We start from the raw sequence: 23,307 nt of genomic DNA, 5'->3' as shown, positions 1-23,307 counted from the left end.
TTCCAATCCGCCATTTACAGCGATTGCTTTCATGCGTTGAGAGGGCGTATGTTGGGGATTCCAGGAAGCGTGTGATATTTGTTAGAAAACAACAAGCTGTCTTGAAAACGATTTAAGACCTACAACAAACAATTTTCTTTCATTAAGTTTACTCGTTGGTGTATGTCGGTGCATACTGTTTTCCAAAGATGCTTCCTGCATCAAATTCATATTAGTATTCATGTTAGATCAAATTGCTACCCTTTATTATCCAGTACAGAGACGTAGCTATGACAAATATGTATTGATGTTGAAAACAAAGCTGTGCATACTATTTGGATCAAAACAGTAATGTTCCTGTTCATTATTTCATGTATATAGTAAGCTATCATTGGCCTCACCAAAGATCCCTCGCCATAAGTGGACTTATATATCTTTACGTTAATCTCCATTACGTCAGGTCTAAAAAAGAGAACCAAACCCCTCCTCGAGTTCAACCGACCGGCTAAATGTCAGGCAATTTTCTCTATCTTATAAAGGATGATTTGAAGTGACTGATGGCTTTTCGTTTCCTTCCCGGGGCTAATTTGACACGTGCCAGGATTCCACGACCTTTGCGGTGATCTTTGGAGAGAGCCCTCCTCTAACAATGCATATAATGGGCTTCGGATTTCAATCAGATATACACAAATGTCATGAATGAATACCTTATCTGGCTCTCTGCCAACAAAACCCGATATGCCTCTTTAGTGGCTTTGCAAGCCCCATTGTAAGGCTAGAGAGCACTTCAAATTTCCTCAATTCCAACGGCACAGCTTGGAATGTATTCAGTTGACATATTACAAGTACTATATCACCATTGTTGGCATAATCCTTAATGTGGAGGTTATGATTGTTATTTCAACACATTCACTTGGCATTACAAACAGTGCCATCCATTTACGCCTATCCCCTACTTTGTACTTCTCAATGCGTCCATTACGGTGACTTAAATCGGTAATATGGTCAGTTTATTATCATTACGGATCATGGTATCATAGGTGGCCTACCTTCTTTGAATGTTGCTTTAAAAGTTACTAATATTGCGCATGGAGTAGTTCTTAAATCATACCTATCTTTTGTTCTTTGAATGTGACTTTAGAAGATGCCATGGCGCATATTGAATCATCCTTGCATCATATGATACTGGCTGACGCTTCCATTATAATTTACCAGAGATGACTTTAAAAGATACCACTAGTGCACCTTGAATAATTCTTACATCACAGCAGCCTCTCTTTCTCCAAAGGTGACTTCTGACGATCCTGATCTTGCATCTTGAATAATTCTTGAATCAACGGATCATGCATGACGTGACTCCTTCCTTCAAAGATTGGTCTAGAAGTTGCTGATAGTGCACCTTGAATAGTTCTTAGATCATAGCTGTCTTTTATTCTTCGATGGTGCCTTGAGAAGATGCCGATAGTGCACCTTGAATAATTCTTAGATCATAGCTGTCTTCTATTCTTCGACATTGTCTTGAGAAGACGCTATTAGTATACCTTGAATAATGTTTAGATCATAGCTGTCTTCAAATCTTCGATTGTGCCTTGAGGAGATGCTATTAATGTACCTTGAATGATTCTGAGATCATAGATTGTCTTCAATTCTTCGATGGAGCCTTGAGAAGATGCTATGAGTGTACCTTGAATAATTCTTAGATCATAGCTGTCTTCAATTCTTCGATTGTGCCTTCAGAAGACGCTATTAGTATACCTTGAATAATTGCATGGCGCGCGCACCTGTCCCGTCAGAGATAAGTGTAATCTGAATACGCGCGCAGATGGAGCTAAGTAGGCGCCTGGGAACGCGACATGGCGCTCTGCGATGCCTCTGAAATACCGAGCATGAATAAACCATCTGCCAACAGACAGCGCGACCTGACAACACAATGTTCTGCGTGTATTTCCCGCCAACAGAGTCTAATTAAGCATCTTATTCACGCCTGGTATCAGCATATGCAAGACTTACCAAGGATTTATGACGTTCTGCTTCTACCAAATGACATTTACTAATCACTAAATGAATACCAGATTAAGGAATTAGGTACAGGTTTTTATCTACAGGAGACGAGTGCCAAAATCCACCATAGTGTTAGCATTTGTTGTTGTTTTGCATCTGCAACGGGGGCTCCCCAAGGTGTTTCATAAGCAGTGGGGCACCAGAGTGTGATAAACGAACCTCGGAGAACAGATTATGATGATGATGACAGATGATACAAATATCATCTACTTGGTATGAGATATAGATGATATATGATAAAGCAGTTGGAGCTCCGGGAGATCTCTCCTTGTCCAAACACACCAACGCTTACAGTGGATGTTGTATGCATGATGATGTAAACAAGGGGTACTCGTCTTGTAGCATTTCACGTAGGACTTGAACAGAGTCTTTCTTTCCTTTGATTGAAAAATCCTCAATTTCACAAAGTGATTTTTCTTCTGTTTGATAAAACTTTGCCAGCAAAATATTGAAAAATCATCGATTGACAAATGATTATTGTTCTGCTGGAACTAGTAGCCATATTATAATGATCACGAAGAATGTTATGGGACTGTAATATATTAAACAATTGTACAACGCTCTAGGTGAGGCCTTGTTTTTTGTTTGCATAAATTTGCCATGCATGATTGGTGAAATCATAAAGCTCCTCTTTGCAAATTTGAAATTGTTTCTTATCTACAGTCACGTCATCAAGTGTTCAAAAACGTTGCCTGATCTGATCCAGTAAAAGATTGTGTTGATAGCTTATGCAAATATATAGTCCATCAACGATTTCCCTAATCTCATGATGTGCAATATGTTTTGCTAACCATTGATAAAGGCCGATGAAAGGTCCAGCCAGTTTAACGACCCACAAAATGAGTAAATGTAAGTACGCTTTGGTCCCTTAATGTTTTTACATAACAACTGATTAAACAGAAGCTGCACCTTGCGTATGATTTGATACCAACCTTAATGATGCGTTCCAATGCGGGCTGGATTTTACTTCTCTTTTGTCTCCTATTGGGACACATTTGGTGTATGAATACTATGACAATTTTACTTCCATACACAAATGTTGTTTGTTTGTTTTTCGCAGTCACATCTTGATGAACTCGTAATTGTCGGAAGTATTGATCTTGAGACAGCAGCTCCTTTTGTGGCCTATATCGACAAAATGAGGCCAGATGTGTGATTGATTTGATTGCGCTCGTTTGATGTATTGCCCTGCAATTGCCGTTAATGGGCATATAATGTCACCTATGGCTGGACATCTATTTTTCAATTAAGCACTTTTATACATAACTGTATATATCGCGCTTAGAGAAATCCTCTCTCCAAAGCGGCATATATCCCACGGATGAACGGATGCTGGTGTTATATGCGTCGCTGACAGGTAACGTGAAACATTGTTCATTATATCGAAATCAGCACCTTTTGCAGCCATGCTTACTTGATAGACGCTCCCGTAGATTGGCTCTGCTCGAGATAGCTGGTGCAAGCTGTGACCCCGCCCCTACGTCATGCTGTTCCCGCCTCGGCTGATTTAAGTCTCATTTCCTCACAAACTATGAAGAATGGGTAACATTTAGACCATGTACACACAGACTTGACCTTGGGATCATTTTACTAGTGGCTCTGACGTAGCTTAATGTCCATGTTCCATTCAGATTAAGCATATATATAATACCACTGAGTTGCCACGAAGAGCCGGTGTGTGTGTGATTGACTCTGGAATATACATTTGTATACAGACGTCGAAAGAAGTCGTCGAAATTATCCCTTAAGTTTCTCTCTCTCTCTCTCTCTCTCTCTCTCTCTCTCTCTCTCTCTCTCTCTCTCTCTCTCTCTCTCTCTCTCTCTCTCGCTCGCTCGCTCGCTCGCTCCCTCCCTCGCTCTTTGATCACTCTTTCTCTTTGATCACGCCCCCTTGTAAGTTAATAATTTACATGATCATTAGTTGGGATATCAATATATACATATATGCTAGTAGGTTAGCTTCGAGAATATCTTAGGAAAGGATTTAAGGCCGTGGAATGACACTGTGTTAAAGCATGTTCTACGACGCACTAATATCTTCCTCATATAAGTGGCATATGCAATGATGAAATCACTCGGCTACACACAGGAACTGCTTGTCACTGCGTTTAACGTGCGAATGCAATATGTGTAGGGTCGAGACCGCATGGAGACATGAACCCAGCCGTAGATTGTGATTGACTGCTGCCGTAAACCACGGTAATAAAATGACAGTTCCAATTATGGAGGGACTTCTCGAGCGAATCAGTTGTCCTTGAATGCTTCAAATAAAACGCTGAATAGCCAAGAGAAGTGGAAACTTTCGCGCTATCACGCCTACCGAACAACTTTTATTAGCTGGGAGAACTGACGAAAAGCGGAAACGTTTGTGCTCCCCGAAAGCGATCTCAAGTTCTCAACATCTTTGTTGATTCAGTTGGTAGGCGTAATCTGCTGTTAACTTATCATGCTTCCATACGTAGACGAAGTAAATTAAGTTGATATAATACTTCATACGTATCAAGATTGTACAATCTGCTGAAAAAAAAACAGTGGTAGCTTACACTATGAAGTCACTCATCGCTATGAGAATGTGAAGGGCACTATGGCGCCAACAAGAAAGAAACGTCTATTCCTCTTCAAAGACCTTTGTCTTAAGATCTTACCTTCATCCATCACATTTATCTCAATGAAAACAGATCAAATGCAGGATATAGGTACACTGGCGTCTCCCGTGGATAAATGAAGATTTTTTTATGTTTCTGAGACGACCAGTGGCTGATGTTGCTGTCATCATCAAAGACCTGTGTCTTAGATTAATTCATCACATTTTATCCCAATCAAAAGAGATCAAATGTACACACCCATATAGGATGTAGGTACACTAGGCGTCTTCAACAGATAAATATAGACCGTTGATGTTTCTGAGACGACCAGTGACAAAGTGGCTGATGTTGCTGTCATTATCAAAGACCTGTGTCTTAGATTAATTCATCACATTTTATCCCAATCAAAACAGATCAAATGTGCAAACCCATATACGATATAGATATACTGGCGTCTTCAGCAGATAAATGCAGACCATTGTTGTTTCTGAGACGACCAAAAACCTGCGGCTCAGATTAATTCATCGCATCCAAATCAAAACAGATCAAATGTACACACCCATATAGGATATAGGGACACTGGGACAGCAGATAAATGCAGACCATTGATGTTTCTGAGCCGACCAGTGACAAAGTGGCCAATGTTGCTGTAATCATCAAAAACCTGCGGCTCAGATTAATTAATCGCATCCCAATCAAAACAGATCAAATGTACACACCCATGTAGGATATAGTTACACGGGTGTCTTCAGCAGGTAAATGCATACATTGGTGTTTCTGAGCCGACCAGTGACAAAGTGGCTGCTGTATCTGTCAGCCATGTTTGCTGAGGGAATATATCGCTGCCACAGGTCGATGGTGAGAACTGTTGTTAGCACACGCCAGGGTCAAGGGCGACGCTGCAATTAGAAGATTACTTCCAACCGACTATCGATTTTGGTATTCCCTGTCGAAACGTATCTCCAAATTAAGTGAATTATGTTACCGAGGATTCGTTACAGATAGGTGGTGCTTTATTCCCACATCTTATTTTATATAGACAAACCCTGTAGATGTGCTTTTGGGGGATCGTGGCATTGGCAGATGTATCCTACTTTGATGACATCAAGCAACCCCTGTTGCTTCGTTGGCATCGTGGAAACCATTTGCAGATGCATCTTACATGGGTGTCCATTCCACTTGACTGTATTGGGATGCAACCTAATTTAGATTTGCGTACCCCTTCGCTTCAAAATCGGAATACTGTGCAAAAAAAGTTATAATTGAAAAGACAAACTTTCAAATTCATTTGTTATTCATGAAACCTGTTGAGCACTCTGTCAAGTCGCCCGGTCGCAGGGTAGTTGCTGCGAGGTCGCCGTCCTCATTCGAATGGGACTGCCATGATTAGGGAAATAAACTCACTTGCTGCTGATGTCGTGATGGTAGCGATGGTATATGTAGTGAGGTTGACGATTGTGTTGTGCGTTGATTTCATCGCGTAGTTTTAACTGAGGGTTTAGTGTTGCATCGGGGCTTTGACCAACAGCTCATACCGTGCAATTTTAAAGTAAAATCCATAGCTGTATATCTTACTAGCCTTGGCTTGGTGCCCATGACCAGGGGTTCTCTAATCTCATCCCGGCTCTGAGCCTGATCGCCGTAACCATGGGAGTAATCAATCGTGCGGCTCGCACTGACAGCAATTGTGCCCCTGTGGAAGAAGTCTCTTTAGAAGCCAGCGGACTACAAAATAATGAAGCACAGAGGGATGACAGAGCCTCCAGGCATCACACAAGGGCCTTTTTTATTCCCTGATAGGGTCGTCTTCGGAATGAAGTTAGTTTCGTCTCCAATGTTGAACGCGTGTTCGGCCTGATTTGTGAGAGGAAAACGCATCCTCGCTTCCTTTCATCTCGTGATACGCACGCGCTTCAATTGGTTCCAAGGCAGAACTTTGGAAGTGGCCTGATAAAATGTAGTCATAGGAAGTCTCATAATGTGTAAGGAAGAGGCCGGAGCAAGTAGACAGTCCGTCTCTCCTCGGCCCAGTTATTTGCAGTCGCGGAGATAAGTCAGTGGAAAATCGAAGTCTTTTAAAGTCAGATAGAGACAATATATCATGTCACAAAAATCCACAAAGACTATTAGGAAGATCCTGCAATGCTATGGACGTCTGGTTACGAGAGCAGTACCAGTAATTCAACGTTGTAGATTACCTCTAAATAAAGTTATCATGCCATAATAAATTTTGATGGATTTAAAATGAAATCTGGGATCGATCTGCAAAGAGAACAGCAAAATATTGATAGAACAAGCTTAAGAAAAATGGATTGGTGCCTTTATTTTCTATCTCTGAAAAAATCAAGTAGCCACCGCCATAGGCAAACTCTGGTGAGAAACAAAAACCTTCTACCTAAAACAAGTAACCCGACTTGCGTAACTTTGAAAAATATCACTTTTTTGAGCCTCCAGCTGCCCATTACTTTTGCGGACTTTCTGTAGTTAGACAGTTGCTGTGATGACCTCTCAGTCCATTACACAGTAAGCCACGAGGGCTTAACTTGTGTGTAGATTGATGAATAGATATGCCTTCGCCGTTAAAAGTATTTCCTCGTAAACTCCTGCTGGTAAGCATGTTAGTGGAGTGGGAAATCCATCGTGAGAAGGGGGGACATCGTGTCGGGCCATTTGCGACCTCTCTACGGTTATTGCCCTCTTAGCTGTGGCAACTCGTTAGCTTTCCTGTCCGTCCCGACCGGTGATGGATGCTTCTGTCCCGGCGTAAAGAGATCTAATCTACCTTCCTTCCTTCCTCTGGAGCAAACATGAGCCTACGCAAAAAAAAGTGCGGAGATCATACATAGTTCTTGTTGATTTTTCGCTTGGTGTCTAATTCTGGATGTCCAGCTATTCATGGTAAAAAATCTTCATATCAGCAGCGTGTACCACATATATAATGTATATCTTTCTCTCTATCTCTATGTATACATATATGCATATGCATATACAATGTATTAGATAGATAGAATGAGAGGCAGAGAGAGACAGACAGATAGAGGGGGCAACAGAGAAGCAGAGACAGGTAGAACATAGAACATGTAAGATTTTATATGATACATATATTTATATATAGATAGAGTAGAATCATCCCAAGCGCTGTCCAATACGAATGAAGTATTTTATTACCTGGATGCATAGCCTTCATCGACGCAAACAATGAAGTATTCGTTTTTACCATTACCATGTACTACCAGATTTGTTTTCTACACAACTCACCTTCACCTTACTTCTTACTGGGAAAACTGCCCAAAGTGGATAACCATATGGACGATTTCTAAACGAAGCACAATCTGCGGCCTGTCCACATTCGTGTTACCATCAATCATTGTTTCCCTTGATATTGACATTTTTCACGACCGCTTGTCGTTCCCGCGTTTCCTAATATGACAAAATAAGACTTTTAAAGTTTGTGACTGCAGCGTCGTAGAGGGTGTCTTACGTTTGGCAGGGCGTCTTGAGCTACAGTAAATTTGTGCTGAATAAGCAAGACTTAAGACTTACCAAGCGATAGAGCTAGTTTGTCTACATTCTGCCAAAGGGTGCCTGTGAGGGAGTGATTTGCTTCTTTTAGTTAAAATAATATCCCCCATCTACGAGCCCACCAGTAGCGAGAAGTAGGCTAAATGAGCTGTAAAACACCAGGAGCTAAATAAATAGAACCAACAGGAAGAAAACGAAAGGAATTCTGACAAATTGCTTCATTTTTCATTGTATATCAGCACCAGGGGTCGTTTTAATATCTCCATCTATTTGGATTGGATTGTTCTATATGTTTATCAAGTGTTTGTTTTCAGGGATCCCTGAACATATCGAATATCTGTCATAGAATGTCCTTGAATCTTAATGATAAACGACATTATGGACAGGAGTATCGGTGTGCGATATCTCCCTACGGTACATGACCACCGCCATATCCGCCAAGTTAAAGGGTATCAGTAAAACCTGCGCTTGTTACCGGTCCTTTAGAATGCTAAAATTACACTTTTTGCGTCAACGTATTATGTATACCGTCAGAGATGTTGATAAGTGATATGACGAAAAAAACACAGTAGACTTTGTGACAATGGTTGCTTTATCTAGAGCCATCTTCTAAGGTGGGGCTATTTGGTATGCCCAGGGTATACGCTGCCCATAGTTATCACGATCGGTGGCAGCAAGTACAAATTGCGCTGACCGTCAGGGTTCCTTACCGGAGATATTGGAACGCAAGAAGAATTCGGATTCAGTATCGTGGTTGGATAGAAAGTCGCCCGTGTTCTTCAAGGTGAAAACTATTTCTATATCAAATTACTGAATTTTAAAGTAGTTGAATGTGTTGTTTTGTTGTGCACATTCGCACTCAAATACTAGTAATTTGCCAACCCATTAAGACATTAGCGTTCTCGCCAGATAAGTCTTCGACTTTGCCGTTGTATTTCTAAAAGGAAAAACGCTAAAGTTTAACTAAATATGTGTTAAGTAGGGTAAACTTTAAGACCCCATTAGGGGCTATATCCTTTTAAAAGGAACATTTTGACGCCCACCTTGCGCCATTAGGAATAATGGTGGGAGATTTCAAGGCACTCCAGTCTTGAAGTAAGTGCTTTTAGCATCCTTTTTACTAGCCTATTATTGACTTCACTCGTGGGAACTTTTCCCATTGGTACCAATTATGTCGAAAGACGACGACGTTCTGAGAAATACCGTCCCTTCACATGATACAAGAGAAACCTCTAGCTTCACCCAGCCAAAAGAATCGATGCGAATTCCAACACTGATCATGGTCATATCGGTATTACAGTATGTTTGTGTCAAAATCAATCCATTTGCCGTTAATCTTAATAAAAACTCGTAAATCAATAAACTAAATGTCACAATATATTTTGGTACATAACGCTTGTATCGGCAGTTTCTGGTGTTTAGTGTGACGGAACATGAATATAAATTACCTCGCCTCTTAACGTTACTCTACATCCACAATCTGGCCGAGGAAAATAGAAAAAGTAACTTTTTTGAGTTATTTTGCTACTTCATAAGTTGAATCTGCATTAGTACACTGCACCTTGATAGTCAGATCGGATATATGTAGATGCGTCTTGGTTGTGTTATGAGAACATCTTGAGATATGCGGGCTTCCCACCACCACCTGAGCTGTCAGTCATTTTGTCCTACGTTGTGCGGCCGGAAATTGTTGGTAGGCCACCAAAAGTAGAAGGCTTCGTATGGCTTGCTTTTGTACTGTTTACCGTCACTGGAAAAACTGATTTTGCGAATTAGTCGTCAATCTGAATCTAAAGTTTGAATATTTGCGGGTTTTGCGCCAAAATTCTACAATTTGATATCATTTTTAGAAATGTTACCAATTTTTGGTAGTCCGCACAACACCTTGCTAACACTTTGACCAAGACCAAGTGTTTCAAGATTGAAACTTCAAAAGAATATTTCGTTCCCATAGTATCGTTATCCACATTCCACAGGCATTTCTACATTTGAAATGTACATATCTTCACAGGAAGCGTACTAAGAGATCTGCATGTGTGGGCAGCTGATAACACAGTAAATTTGACTATTCTCTTTCCAGACAACTTAGGTCTGAAATGTAATGGATTTTAAATGTTACGGCGCCAGACAAAAGTTTCCACGAGTAAGCAAATAAGCTGTTTCATTTGGATGTGATGAATGTTGCTTGGGTAGCTACAAGAAATCAAAAGTGTCGAGCGTAGATTATAATAATGTACTTTCTGTGTAGTCTATGGAGCACGAGTAATGTAGAGTTCTGGGTGTGAATAAAAATGCGTCGGCAATACGCTGTACGCATACACTGTTTCACGCTTCGCAGATGATGTATCACTATATAGATATCCAGATATACGCTGCCTAATGTATAGTCCTGACTTTCACAATAAAATTGCATTAACTCTGTTACTAGACCAAGTCGTTATGTATACAAATAAGACACTATTCAATTTGGAAAATTTCGTAGCAAATATATGGCATTCATTTACATTACTTCTTTTCTAATTGCAGCATATGCAAAAAAATAAACACCATTAATCTTCAGGTATGTTTAAAAGTATTGGTTTGTATCGTGCCAGAAGGTTTGAAGTAGAGAATTAATCAAAAGCTGTAGCCTACAAAGCTCGTGTTGGAGCCTTTAAGCTACCGGAAGAGTTCGTGGCCCATATTGGCGACAATAGTGAATCGTGTGGCGACAAAGCTAATCTCTATGTGTCTAAGAGATTACCAGTAAGCCTGGGGCGTAACCATAGTCACCGCGTGTCACAACGTACGTCAATATGCTCCGGGCAGCGGTGAAAGGCCCGGTGTATTGTAACGTTACTTCCGAGTGGAAGGGATTACTCATAATGTAGAGTCGTGCATCAAAGTCGCCTGGGCAGTAGTGAAAGACCTTCTGACTGCTTCACTTCCCATAGCTGACGTGATGTCGGACAAATCTAGCTCTTTGAAGAGTTTAAACCTTCCGGTGGAATCCATCTAGCTCATTCAAAATACAGTGGACAGTGGACCCGTAATGTGAAAGAAGGGTGAGCGACAACGGCCTCGGTTCGAACTCCCTTCCGTTAGGTCAAGAGGCAGAGTTACTTAACATAGACGCTTCGTTAAGTACACACACACGCACACACATACACACACAAACAAACAAACACACACACACACATACATACATACACACACACACATATATGTACACACACACACACAAACAAACACAAACACGCGCACACAACTACACACACAAACACACACATGGACCACGTCAGTAGCTGCATTGCTGCATCACTCATGTTGACGTAGGAGCTTTTCATGAAGATCATCCGAACAATAACTGTTTCCGCCTGTGTGATGGATGAGACAATTTCGAACCCTCTCAAACCCCCTCCCACTACTTCACGAGATAACAGGAAACTGGGCTCAATCAATACATGGTGTTTCTAGCGGATCTAATTCAAGAAACGCTCAAGGCAAAAGCACGCATTTAGGAATCCCCTCCTATACTGGAACTGCTATTTCCTCCATCAAATCAGACAGAAATGACAACAACAAATCTTAAATGATTTATTGCACAAATACTGGCCTTTGGGCTTTACATGAAATGATGGACCTTCGGTATTGAGTTCCGATAAAGTGTTACTTTTTCTGGTACCAGAGACATCGACTTTAACTGATCGTTGTATCGTGCGCTTCCTCCGGCGAAATTTCTTTAAGCCTTATGGTATGCCCAATAGTACTCCGTTTTCCTAAGATCTCACCACTCAAAGTCTTCTCTATGATTTTGTACAGGAAGACAGCAACATATCTGAAAGTCGATCGTCTGACATCCAACCTCCTCAGTGATACGATGGACAAAGTACCAGCCGTTCTCGTTGCCGTGATCACCTTCATGTGTGCTGAAGGTAAGCCTCAGTTCCTAATACTCCATTTCCACTATATGAAGGCGCTCTCGCCGCGCTCTCTCTGCGACCTAAAAATTTGACAGATCACTCAACGAATTGTTTAGATTTTTTTCACACTTTGTGTGTTTTGTTGTCCTCTCAGTCACACTTTTACGTTTTGTATGATATTCCCAGTGTGAGAGTGAAGGATAGACATATCCTATTTAGGTCGCATTGAGAGCGCAGCGCTTTCGCCATCTAGTGGAAAGGGGGCCTCACAGGGTCCTCTCCATTCCACAGTTATAGCCAATCATGTCAAGCAATCCACATGCTTTACTGACATGTCTTGATTGCTTGTTTCTTCACACGCGTATTCTTTCCTTAAGAGATTTATTTGTAACTAAATCTCGACTGTTTTCTTTGTCCCGATTTATTGAACACAAATAACGTAAATGTGTTATATGTATTGTCGAAGGGTCACAGTGGGACCAATTAAGTTGAAATACAGGTCTGGAACAATACGCGCTTCTATAAAGCACTGCCATGGGGAAATGCCTTAGGTTAGAGTAAAATACATTTGTGTCCAATTTCAACGAATTGTTTATTTATGAAGCTATTGTATATCACATAAAGACAATTCCAAACATAATACGATTAATGACATACGTTTTAATGAAAATCTTGTAGGCTTCGCCTACTCAATGTACATTCAAAATTGCAAGCTCTTTTGTTCGACTTGAACATTCAAAATGTTTGGCTCAAAATACTTCAAGAAAACGTGCATATCTCAAATATATGAAATCGCCATTATTTACCAATAAACTTATTGCCGTTAATCAAGAAACTGTAGAATGTAATTATTTATTATACAAATGATATCCAATTTTTTCATAAGATATATCTTATGATTCTGCACATCATCTAACTTCCAAGTGTCACGTGGATATTCCATCATTTACTGCTAAAATGTTACATATTTTCCGCATTGATTATACAAATCAGGTACCAATTTGCATTACATCTGAAATGTTTTGTTTTCAAACGTTTAGTACAAAAACGCCCATGCAGTGCTAAGGAATAAGCTAGAGAGGCTAAGCTTATGTTACGTCCTTTTTTAGTACAAGAACAATCTGCACCTTTCGTGACCATATAGATTGTTCTGAACACAAGATGAATGAAAACCGGACGTTCTTATGCAGTGCCAAGGAAACCCGCCAGAAGACCCACAATCTTATCGTTTATTTCATGGTGCACGAACTAACCACATATCAAAGTTATGAAAAATCCACTCATATATTCTTGTCTTATGCTGCTAAATCACAACCACACATAGACACAAATGCTACCGATACATTACCGCTTTAGCGAGAGTAATAAGCGTTTGTTATAAATGTGCTCATTATTTTCTGTTCAAATTGACTTATTTCAAAGCACTCTATGTTATGAAATAAGAAGATTGGTGTAAACCTTTTTCAACATTAAATCACATCAAACGTTCGCAGAACTGATAAGAACTTCCAGAAACGCTTACCTGAAGGCTATAACATACGTTTTACAGCAAAATCACATTACAAGATAAAGTTAAAATACATTTTGTTCCGCGAATGTTGATCCATTAAGTGATTCTATCTTCCATTCGTCTCCTTTATATGTATGTAGCAGTAAACTAGAGCATAGATCATAGTACATACCCACTCTGTGTAAATAAGTCTAATACTCGTAGATGCGGATTTCTTCTTTCAATGTTAGGCCTTTGGCACATTTCCAAACCGGGGCCCGGTCGTGAAGCTTTCGGGAACGAATAGGGTGATATCATCACCATACAATTTTGATATGAAAGACACTTCACTACACAAGACGTTAAGAAAATAGTCGTGGACATTATTTGTGTATATTGTTGCGTATAGATACATTTCTATTTTTTGGGTTTCCACAAACAGCCGGCCGGGCCCCGGTTTGGAAATGTGGCGTTAGCCTTGTGCAACTTGATGCATTTAATTCAACCTTAAGTTGAAGAATAGATATACAGTAAATATCATTGTCAGTAAAACGTAAACCATTCTGTTCAGCCGCGACAGTGAAGCCCAGCACGCCAACTATCATCACCGTGCGGGGAATGGAGGGCGACTCGGTCACCCTGCCGGCCTACTTCCGCAAGGACTACCGCCTCTTCGCGCTGACGTGGAACAAGCTGTCCGGGGGGATGTACGGCACCAGGAGGGCTGTCTACATGTTCTCTCCGGCAACCAACTCAACCATGTCCTTTGGGCCGCTAGAGGTACTTGTGAATCCCTGTAGAGCACTTTTTATTACTTTTTACCAGTGTCCTATGTCTGTCACCGATGTTGGAGGAGGAGAAGAACGACGTACACTAGTACAATACGCTCAGTTCTGGATTTATCAACTGGGTCAAAGAGGTCAATGTATTTACTTTTTCGATTAAAAAAGTAGCGACTTGCTCTGATTCTATTCATTGTGTAAGCTTGAAAAGCTAGATGTTCAATCCGTCACAGTGACTGTATTTTAGGGCAATATGGTTGCATTGTATTTTTTTTTACGATTTAAAGTTATTTTTCGTTATCCTTTGGTTTACATTTACCCTCTGGTTTACATACCATCAACTTTTCATATCCCATTGCAGAACAGAGCTTTCTTGACCAAGGACCGCTCCCTGACCATCGTGAACGCAGGGACCAAAGACGAGGGGCTGTACGTTCTGACGAGTCTGCTGGACGTCGTTGGACAGGAAGAGCACTATGTTCTCCTGGAGATGCATGGTAGAGTTCTCCACTTTATAAACAACGAAAATACTTAGGGTGGTATCTCACTGCACTTGGGGCACGGGTGTGGCACTGCGGAGTTCATTCACTGCGACACTGCTGTTTCGCTTTTTTTAAAGATTTAGGTATTGCATTATACTTAGTATGAATTAGAAGACAACAAAATACACAAAACGTATTACTGTACTAAATAATCGTTCTTTTCTCTGAAATTTGTTGAGCATCTTTCGAACTGCAGTGCCCCAAGACCTATAAAGTTAGCCCTGGGTTTCCCAAAACTGTACAATAACGTTGATGTCTTATCTATACGAACAAGCTAGACGATAGGTGAGGAGAAATTTCAGATGAATTGATGTTCATGGCATGATTATTGTTTTTCTTGATATTTTCGTAGCTCCGCCCCAAGTACAAATAGGCGTGCCAAGCCCTTTACAGATTGTCGAGGCTACGTCACTGACCCTGAACTGCACAGTCGACCAACCAGGAGCACTGATACAGCCGCTCTTCTGGAGGAAAGATGACGTCATCGTTGACACATTCCATGTAGTGTCTGAACAGGTAAATGATTTTTATAGCTGCGCTTTGATACCTCATATATCAGGACAGAGATGTTTTCGATCGCGAGAGCTAATGTACTACATATAACATTATACATAGTCAAAATTTCAAACACTTGCGGCATCATCAAATGTTGTTAGGATCGCTTAACACGTCTGAATCTATAATCTTTCCACAGAAAAGCTAAATTTGAAGTTGATACCAGCTACATGATATTACAGTAGAGGCCAGTTAATTGCACAACGGATAATCGCACACTTCTGGTAATTGCACGAAATCCCAATATCCCGTGGGGGTCGTGCGGACCAGCTTAATACCTTTGCCTTATAAGCTTGTTGCACCATTCGGATAATTGCACGAAATGTACTAACAAATGGGGTGTGCAATTAAGCGGCTTCTACGTACCTAGTTGTTGTTGGTCTTCTGAGAGAAGCTTTGATACCAACGTATACATATACAATTGGTAGACGTCGATGATTATCAAGGAATACAAATTGTGCGTGCGTCCACTGCAGACAGCATTATACGACCATATCATTTATAGTCCTGGTGATATTAAAAATCCCATTTTATCCTCCACAGGAGAGTAACCAGTCGTACATGTCTACCCTGTTCCTGGCGTCAGTCAGCAGGGCCCAGTCTGGCAACTACTCGTGTGTGGCCAAACACATCGGCGGGGAGGAGACAGACAGTGTGTTCCTGGAAGTCACATGTAAGTACCGCAAACTCACCTCGATTTTCTGCTAGACTTGTGGGAATGGGGATGATAAAACCGGATAATCGAAAGGTGGGGTCTACGTATGAGAAATCATTCATTTTTCTTAGGTGTATGTTATCCGTGACCAACTCTGAAATATATCACTAATACCTCGATACTCGTACATGGTATAGGCTTCACTGATTCTAAATCGTAGTCTTTGATCGTAGTGCGTAATCATCAGCACGTTTTGTTTTGAGTGTTATATCTTGAGGGAAAACAAGCCGAGGTATTAGCACTCATAGATTCAATTTTGCATGACAATGACACAGATAACACCAATACCTTTTAAGACAAGTAAGTGACGTATTTCAAGTTCCCCATCTAAAGGAACGTATCCTCTGTCTAGATCCGGCAAAAATCATCAACATCTCTGAGGCCAACGTCGTTCTTCAAGGTGAAGACGTCATCCTAAGATGTCTTGCCGAAGGAAACCCCGTTCCAAGTCTGAGCTGGCTAAGAACTGGAGATCCAGACCCACTAAGGTTAGGGACAGTGAACTAAAATCTCTTTATTCATCCTCGTCACTTGTATTTATTTCCATTCTACTTGGGGAGTGGGGGGGGGGGTACCTATTCACTTTGCATGCGGTAGATGCCAAAGACAACTGGAATCATAGAAACAGATGAAAACAGTTTTATTTTTATTTTCTAAAGAATCCTACATGTTTTGTGCATGTGTGTTTGCATGTATTATTGTTTGGACCATTAATATAGGGCTAAAGGGTATCGTAGTAAAGGATATATTGCTACAAGTATTATGATATCTGGTCCACCTCAGATCCATCGTGCAGACGGTTTACACCGGCAGCCGGACGCTGAAGATGGCGCGGTCCCAGGCTAACGGCAGCGGGGAGTACACCTGTGTGGCGGCTAACGGCGTGGGGAAGCCGCACCACGAGTCGGTCCTGGTGTCCCTGTCGGTGGTAAACGCCGTCACCAAGCTGGAGTCAAAAACAGACGGTACTTTGCAAGAGATTATGCTTTGCTCTTAATACATATTGACATAGCAGACATTTTAGGTTGTCGTTCAGAATCTACTTTTTATAAAACAATTAGAAACATACATTTTAGGTGAGGCCGTCGTACCTTCAAAAATTCTTCAATGTGATCGTTGTACTTGTATCAAGGATATCACCAAATTGTCTTATGTAGAATTATTTTACTCATCTTCAACACCAAGAAAATTCTTGTACACAATCGGATCAAATTACGAATTTTCAAGAAAAACTTACGAATTTTCAAGAATTTCATTTTGTTGCAGCTTTGTTATGTTTACATAGTAGATATATTGGTGGATACTTTGCTACATTGAGGTTACTGCACATTTTGCATAGAAAAAAGTTATTTCAAAATGTTTACATTTCCTGATGTCTGTATGGTACCGTTAGTAGGCCTGGGTCTCATGTCCGGCAGTAAGCTGTACACTATCCTGGTGATAGCCGGCAGCGTGGCCGCGGCTATCTGCCTGCTGGTGGTCCTGCTGCTCCTGGCCTTCCTGCTGTGCAGACGGGGGAAGACGTCGAGTCGGAGGCACTCCGACGTGCAGATGAACAACATGGCGACGGCCACGCACAACGGCAGGGTCAACGGGGACAAACCTGACGTGAGACCGCACAGAACGTCCAGCGACAAAGGAACACCTGCAGGTGAATGAATGTTGTTGGCTTAGCCTTCACTACTGTGGTACGGATCGTCACATTTATTTATAGATGTATTAGTAATTTTAAATTGTATTCAATGATTGTATTTTGTACCAATTGATATTTATGTATGTATTCATGTGTGGGCCACGACACCAACATACCGCTGCAACTTGTAAATAGCTTACCATCCTGAGGAAACTATTTTGCAATAACTTAAGTTAAAGTTTTGTCTCAAAGTTTTAACCTTTTTCAACTTACTTTTAGTATTTTCTAATTTCACAAATACTTCTATTTCAGCGGAGAGAAGATTCGCCAAAGTGTCCACACCGTACGAGTCTGACCAGTGTGGCTTCCTGACCCTCCAGGTGAACGACATCGTGGAGGTGCTCAGAACAGACAACTCGGGTTGGTGGTACGGCTACCACAGAGGCAAGCTGGGCGCCTTCCCGGCAGCATGTGTGGAAATGCTGACGCTATCCAAATCGTCCAGTCAGAAGAAACTCTGTAAGTGATGAATAGTCTTAAAATTGATTCTGACAGAGTAAAAATTGATGGATTTGCAAGAACTTTGATCTTTACGCACCCATTGCTTGGTTAGAGGCTTCTACTAGTATAACCACGTGTAAAAACGTGAACAAAATTTCTCGAAGTACATTTTAGATCTAGAAAAAATAAAAGACTTTATGCCAGCAGGAAGTCAACTTTATAGTACGTTAAATACTATTGTGTGAAAATATGCTGTCTTTCTTTTTTACAGCTGCATCAAGCGAGACAAATTTGATTTCTGACAAACGGACAGTCACGTCCTGAAGAGCTTGATAAGATGTACATACTTCAGGTAATGTGTTTCCGTTTATCATCTTTTTTGTTATGCAATTCAAACTGAGAATCTATCGTTATTGAAGTCAAATAATATTCTCTTTAGAACCTCATCGGTCAAATGTATACACCTTATATACTTCTCGTCGTTATCAATTTTCGCCAAGAAGGTTATGTTATTGTTGTCGTTTGTCTATTTGCTACACAGCATAATTCGAGAAGCTGTGGATTGATGTTTATGATAGTATTCATAACGCAAGACTGTATTGCAGGCATTCTGCCAGCAGAGACTCAAACACAGCTCAAAGCATTCTGCGCATGCCCCAACGATGGTGCCTTCCTGGAATCGTGCCTCCGGAGAAACGTACGACATTTAGACCAGAGCGGACGCCAGGCTGACGTGCCGGGGAGACTGTGGATACTGGGGACGGCCGCGGCTGCGTGCTTCCGTTAAAGACGGGACCTGATTAGGTCCATGAATGTGGCAAACAGGATTTTCTGAAGGATAGAGACCATCTATGGCGATCTCAACACCTGAAAGCCCGCCGTATTTGAGTGGACAAAGCTTGACTGATATGTGTTGGGTCAGAGTAGAAGTACAATTGGAACCTTGTCGTCCTGGGCCATACAGATCTCGATAGCTACAGGTTCGGATGATCCTCGTCACATTCTGAAGACGGAGGTAGACACCAGGCAACCTTCTTCATTGGTTAACAGAAAGGACAATACGTGTGACGTCATGAGTGAGGGAGGCACAATTGTGATGCGTCATGACATTGGCAAGCCGTGTGTACTGGAGGTCCAAGTGCTAGCGTCCGTTGCATTCGTCCGTACAGTAACTAATTGCTCTTCTGGGAAAGTGATTATTCTGGTGTAAGCAGCAGACATCTTATTCAGGAACAAATGCTTGCCCAGTTTGATACAGTATTCAAGGTCTACGGATTCAGGCATGTATCAAACCCCTTATATGTGCAAGGTACATGTATCAATGCCAGCAAAACTATGCGGCTATAATCTAAAAAATCGTGGGTGAATGTGGCAACAGGTATACCTTTTACAACATTAGGAACAGAGCGTTGTACGAACCAATTGCATTCTTTTCTAATTGACATGTATGTACATGACGGAGTATTTCCGGGCTATACCTATATGGTTATAGAGATGTATAATTGATATTTTCATTGTGATATACACTCGATGTACATTCGATGTTTGAAGATCCAGTTCCTATTCTGCTGCGAGATTCCACATACAAAAAAATGAAAATTTTGACCACTATCATAAAGAAACGCGAGTGAAGCCTCCATGGTTATGAAAATACGGACTTAGCGTGGGTTCTAGAGTATAATAATTGCGATAAGCAACGGTGACATTTTGGGATTCAGGTACGATTTACAATGTTGATAAGCAATAATATCATTATTTGGGGCGATTAATTTACCTCTGTTGATACAAAAGACGTCTTCCACAGATCTCGACGTACTAGTCGCATGTCTACCGCATTTGCTTGTAATACGTTTAAGGGGTCTTTGGTTAAAAAACAGTCTGAAGTCTTTAGTAAACGTACCTATTGAGACACCCTTTTTGAGAGTTAAGACCTAGTCACTTCGCGTAATGCAAGTACATGTATCTTTGAAGAAAACTTAAGACCTGTACCAACATGCATGTGAAGAAGAAATCATGTCTTGACTAACGGTTCTCTCAACTAAGTTTTTTTTTTCATATTTGCACAGAAGTTGCACAGTGTTCGTTTTGTTGTCCATTTTGGAACGTATTTCCACGCATATTTCAACGCAAGTATCGCAATGAAATTAGGATATGTTTCGTCTAGGAGAAAATGTGGAAGAGGATATAACTTTTGTTAGCTCTCAATCGGAAATGCAATTATTTTTGCAAGAGACAAACAATGTATGCGCATGTACAAATTGTGCAATATCGTGTTGTGCACCGACGTGTCGACGTTTTTACGTCACAATCCCGTTTCACAGCGTCTGGTTACGCGTCAGTATTATTTGTAATCGTACGTTCAGCTAGTGCTTTTTGCGATCGTGCACCAATATTCTTGCTTGGTTGTAGTGACTTTACAACATAAGATCACCAGGTCTCCAGTATCTGTGGTAAACCGTTGAAGAAAAATGATCTATCAGTCTTGTACCATCTCGTATTACGGGGTGAGCTCTTCGCTCATTCAATAGATAGCCATTTGTAGTAAGTATACGATATGTTTGAATATGTTGCGTAGTGGTTGTCATAAGAATCTTGATGAATAAAGAGGACATTGTTGAAACGTTTCCTGTCTTTACATGGGAAGAAACAACTTGATAGTCTGAAAACCAAGATTTGAAGACGTAGACTTTACGAAAATAAAGCCGTGTGTTGCCTAGTTGCCAGTTCACTAGTCATTAATTTGCGTGGACATATTAGCCTATTAGATAACGTTTCCCAATTCCACAGTATGGTGTAAATTATCACCCATCCTTAATGGGACCATCAAACAGAGAAATGTATCAAAAGACTGCTGTTAGAGATTAAAACATGCGTGTACTATCACCATTTTCAACAAAACAAGACGGAACGTATATAAGAAAGAACGGAAAAAAGTTCATCAGGGAAGCTTTCGTTCTTATCGTAGCATCTGTGTGGTATCGTTTTTTTCGTAGTTTTCAGTTTAATAACATTGATGAATGGCACTTGCAGCCATACACATCATGCTATCATCATGATATATCGTATTTTATCAAGGACAAAATCTCCAAGCTGTATCTTAGTTCCTTTACCTTTGGGACATGCATGTGGCTTCATCATGTTCACATTCATCATTTAACAAGCAGCGTGCGGTGTTGCTACCCCCAGAGGCCGCAGCAGGGGAGTTCTGCTTTAAACCGGGACACGTTAATTTCCTGTAACCGGTTTGAAAACACTCACGGCAATGACCTGCTTAAGATGCAGATTGCTTTCTTGAGTATATTCGCACAGTTCAGTCTCCTGGGGTGGGCGGTCAATACCAAAGCTTCCACACACCTCTAGAATCCTATTATAATGTGCATGTTGGGCAATATTTCCATCATCGGGTATTGATCATTCCATGCGTTTGCCCAGCGCTCAAGAGGACAAAGGATTCACGATGCGGAGTTTATTACCATGAAAGGTGCAAACATATAGACAATTTCTTACCTACATTTGTCATGTAAACGACTTCTGGTCGTGCCATAAAAGTCTGCCCTTCGTTTCTTTGTGTTCCAAGTCCACAAACTACTGGTCACTTTATCGCTTTTGAAGTTATGTGGATATAGACATAATTACATATAGCAAATTGTGAGCCACAAGTACGATGTTGTCAGCATTGTTGCCACCGAACCATTTATCAAGTATTCAAAGACATAAAAAGAATCATTAGACTAGATTCAGTATCTGAAAAGCATCTTTTATGGAGGATTATTCCTTTCGGTCTCTCTTACAAGGAAAATATATCAAGGAGCAAAATCTATAGAGAATCCTTCTCCATTATCTTTCCTATGAATAATAGATGTTAAACTTTCACGAAGAGTTACAAGTTTTGCGCTGCTTGTTACGTGCTAAAAAAGATGGAATTCATTCAATAAATCATAGAATATGTATCATCAAGCATAGCAAGAGTCGAAATAGATGCAAAGATTTCTTTCGATATATAGAGAAACTGACAATCAGGAATTTCTGGGGATGTTTATGATGATCTCATACAAACAAAATTTTATGCTTCCCGTACCGTTTGTTTGTGTCCGTGTGTTTTTGCTTGTTTTGGAATTGTAAACAGCACAAGTCGGCAAGCTATGGGTGGATCTTATGACATTTAGTAGATGGGACTTTCTCACAAAGTTTCTGGGGGTTATGCGGTGGAACTGCCGTGTTTATCCGTCGTGTGATGGACACACTATGGTGATTGTTGAGTGCAGATAGCTCATGTTTCCTCGTGTGTGCCGTTAAATCAACCATGCCTAGTTGTAGAACGGAAAGCTGACTGTGTCTAAACTTTGAGGGCAAAATGGATGTCCTTGTGAAAGTTTCTAACACCTCATTATAACGAATACCCGCCGATGCGATGTCTTTTAATAGCCTCTCTTGAGCCTCCTTTGCTCGCTCTGTACAAACGATGCTTCTTATAAGATGCTGGAGAACCTGGCGCCTACCAAATCCTCCAAGATCTACATTACTTCAGCATCCGCGATGCTTCACAGCCAGCACTTCATCTCCTAAGACCCACAGGAAGATAAACGAACTGGCGGATGGGCCGCGGCGATAGCAAAACACTTCCGCTACTACACACCTGCGACATCCTTCACCAAGGACGCGAAACACCCGGATGTACCCACTCTACAGCCCTGGTTAGGATAACGTCACATTTCCAAATTCTAAACTACGATATAAAAGACAACAAAAACACATAGCGGACTAAAGATGATTCAACAGCATTCCTTGTGCATATTTATTGGCATAAACTTTAATCTGTCGTTTCTGCAAACAGCCTGGCCGGGCCCCGGGTAGAAAATGGGACGTAGGCCTAAGAAGTGCTCGGATTACTCACCACTATTTCAACTTATCTAAATGAGTCCATAAAGAATCACAGTTCCCTGTTAAAACACTGCTTTTGGAGTAAATCTATAGCTTAATCAACAATTAATCATCATTCAGACATATTATGATGAACCTGTAATAATAATCCATTTCCACA

The 23,307-nt window shown here is 40.9% G+C and overlaps 1 protein-coding gene across 4 annotated transcripts in view; it reads left to right on the top strand.

The window, feature by feature from the left end:
- The window catches only part of LOC118431410 (hemicentin-2-like), a 50,217-nt gene extending 30,642 nt beyond the window's left edge, over window positions 1–19,575 (top strand). For 3 of the 4 annotated variants that reach the window (XM_035842622.1, XM_035842621.1, XM_035842623.1), the window contains 11 exons: window positions 11,949–12,061; window positions 14,110–14,318; window positions 14,682–14,817; window positions 15,215–15,378; window positions 15,961–16,090; window positions 16,485–16,620; window positions 16,916–17,097; window positions 17,526–17,783; window positions 18,078–18,284; window positions 18,538–18,618; window positions 18,872–19,575. In XM_035842622.1, coding sequence (XP_035698515.1) covers window positions 12,007–12,061; window positions 14,110–14,318; window positions 14,682–14,817; window positions 15,215–15,378; window positions 15,961–16,090; window positions 16,485–16,620; window positions 16,916–17,097; window positions 17,526–17,783; window positions 18,078–18,284; window positions 18,538–18,590 — 1,530 coding nt within the window. In that variant the 5' untranslated portion in view covers window positions 11,949–12,006 and the 3' untranslated portion in view covers window positions 18,591–18,618; window positions 18,872–19,575. The remainder of the gene's footprint in view (window positions 1–11,948; window positions 12,062–14,109; window positions 14,319–14,681; window positions 14,818–15,214; window positions 15,379–15,960; window positions 16,091–16,484; window positions 16,621–16,915; window positions 17,098–17,525; window positions 17,784–18,077; window positions 18,285–18,537; window positions 18,619–18,871) is intronic. The other variant, XM_035842624.1, reaches the window with a different exon arrangement.
- The last annotated feature ends 3,732 nt before the right edge of the window (window positions 19,576–23,307 follow it).

This window comes from Branchiostoma floridae, chromosome 15 (genome assembly GCF_000003815.2).
Source record: "Branchiostoma floridae strain S238N-H82 chromosome 15, Bfl_VNyyK, whole genome shotgun sequence".
NCBI lineage: Eukaryota > Metazoa > Chordata > Leptocardii > Amphioxiformes > Branchiostomatidae > Branchiostoma > Branchiostoma floridae.
The sequence above is the reverse complement of the archived record's forward strand: the minus strand, read 5'-3'. Positions and strand labels throughout refer to the sequence as shown.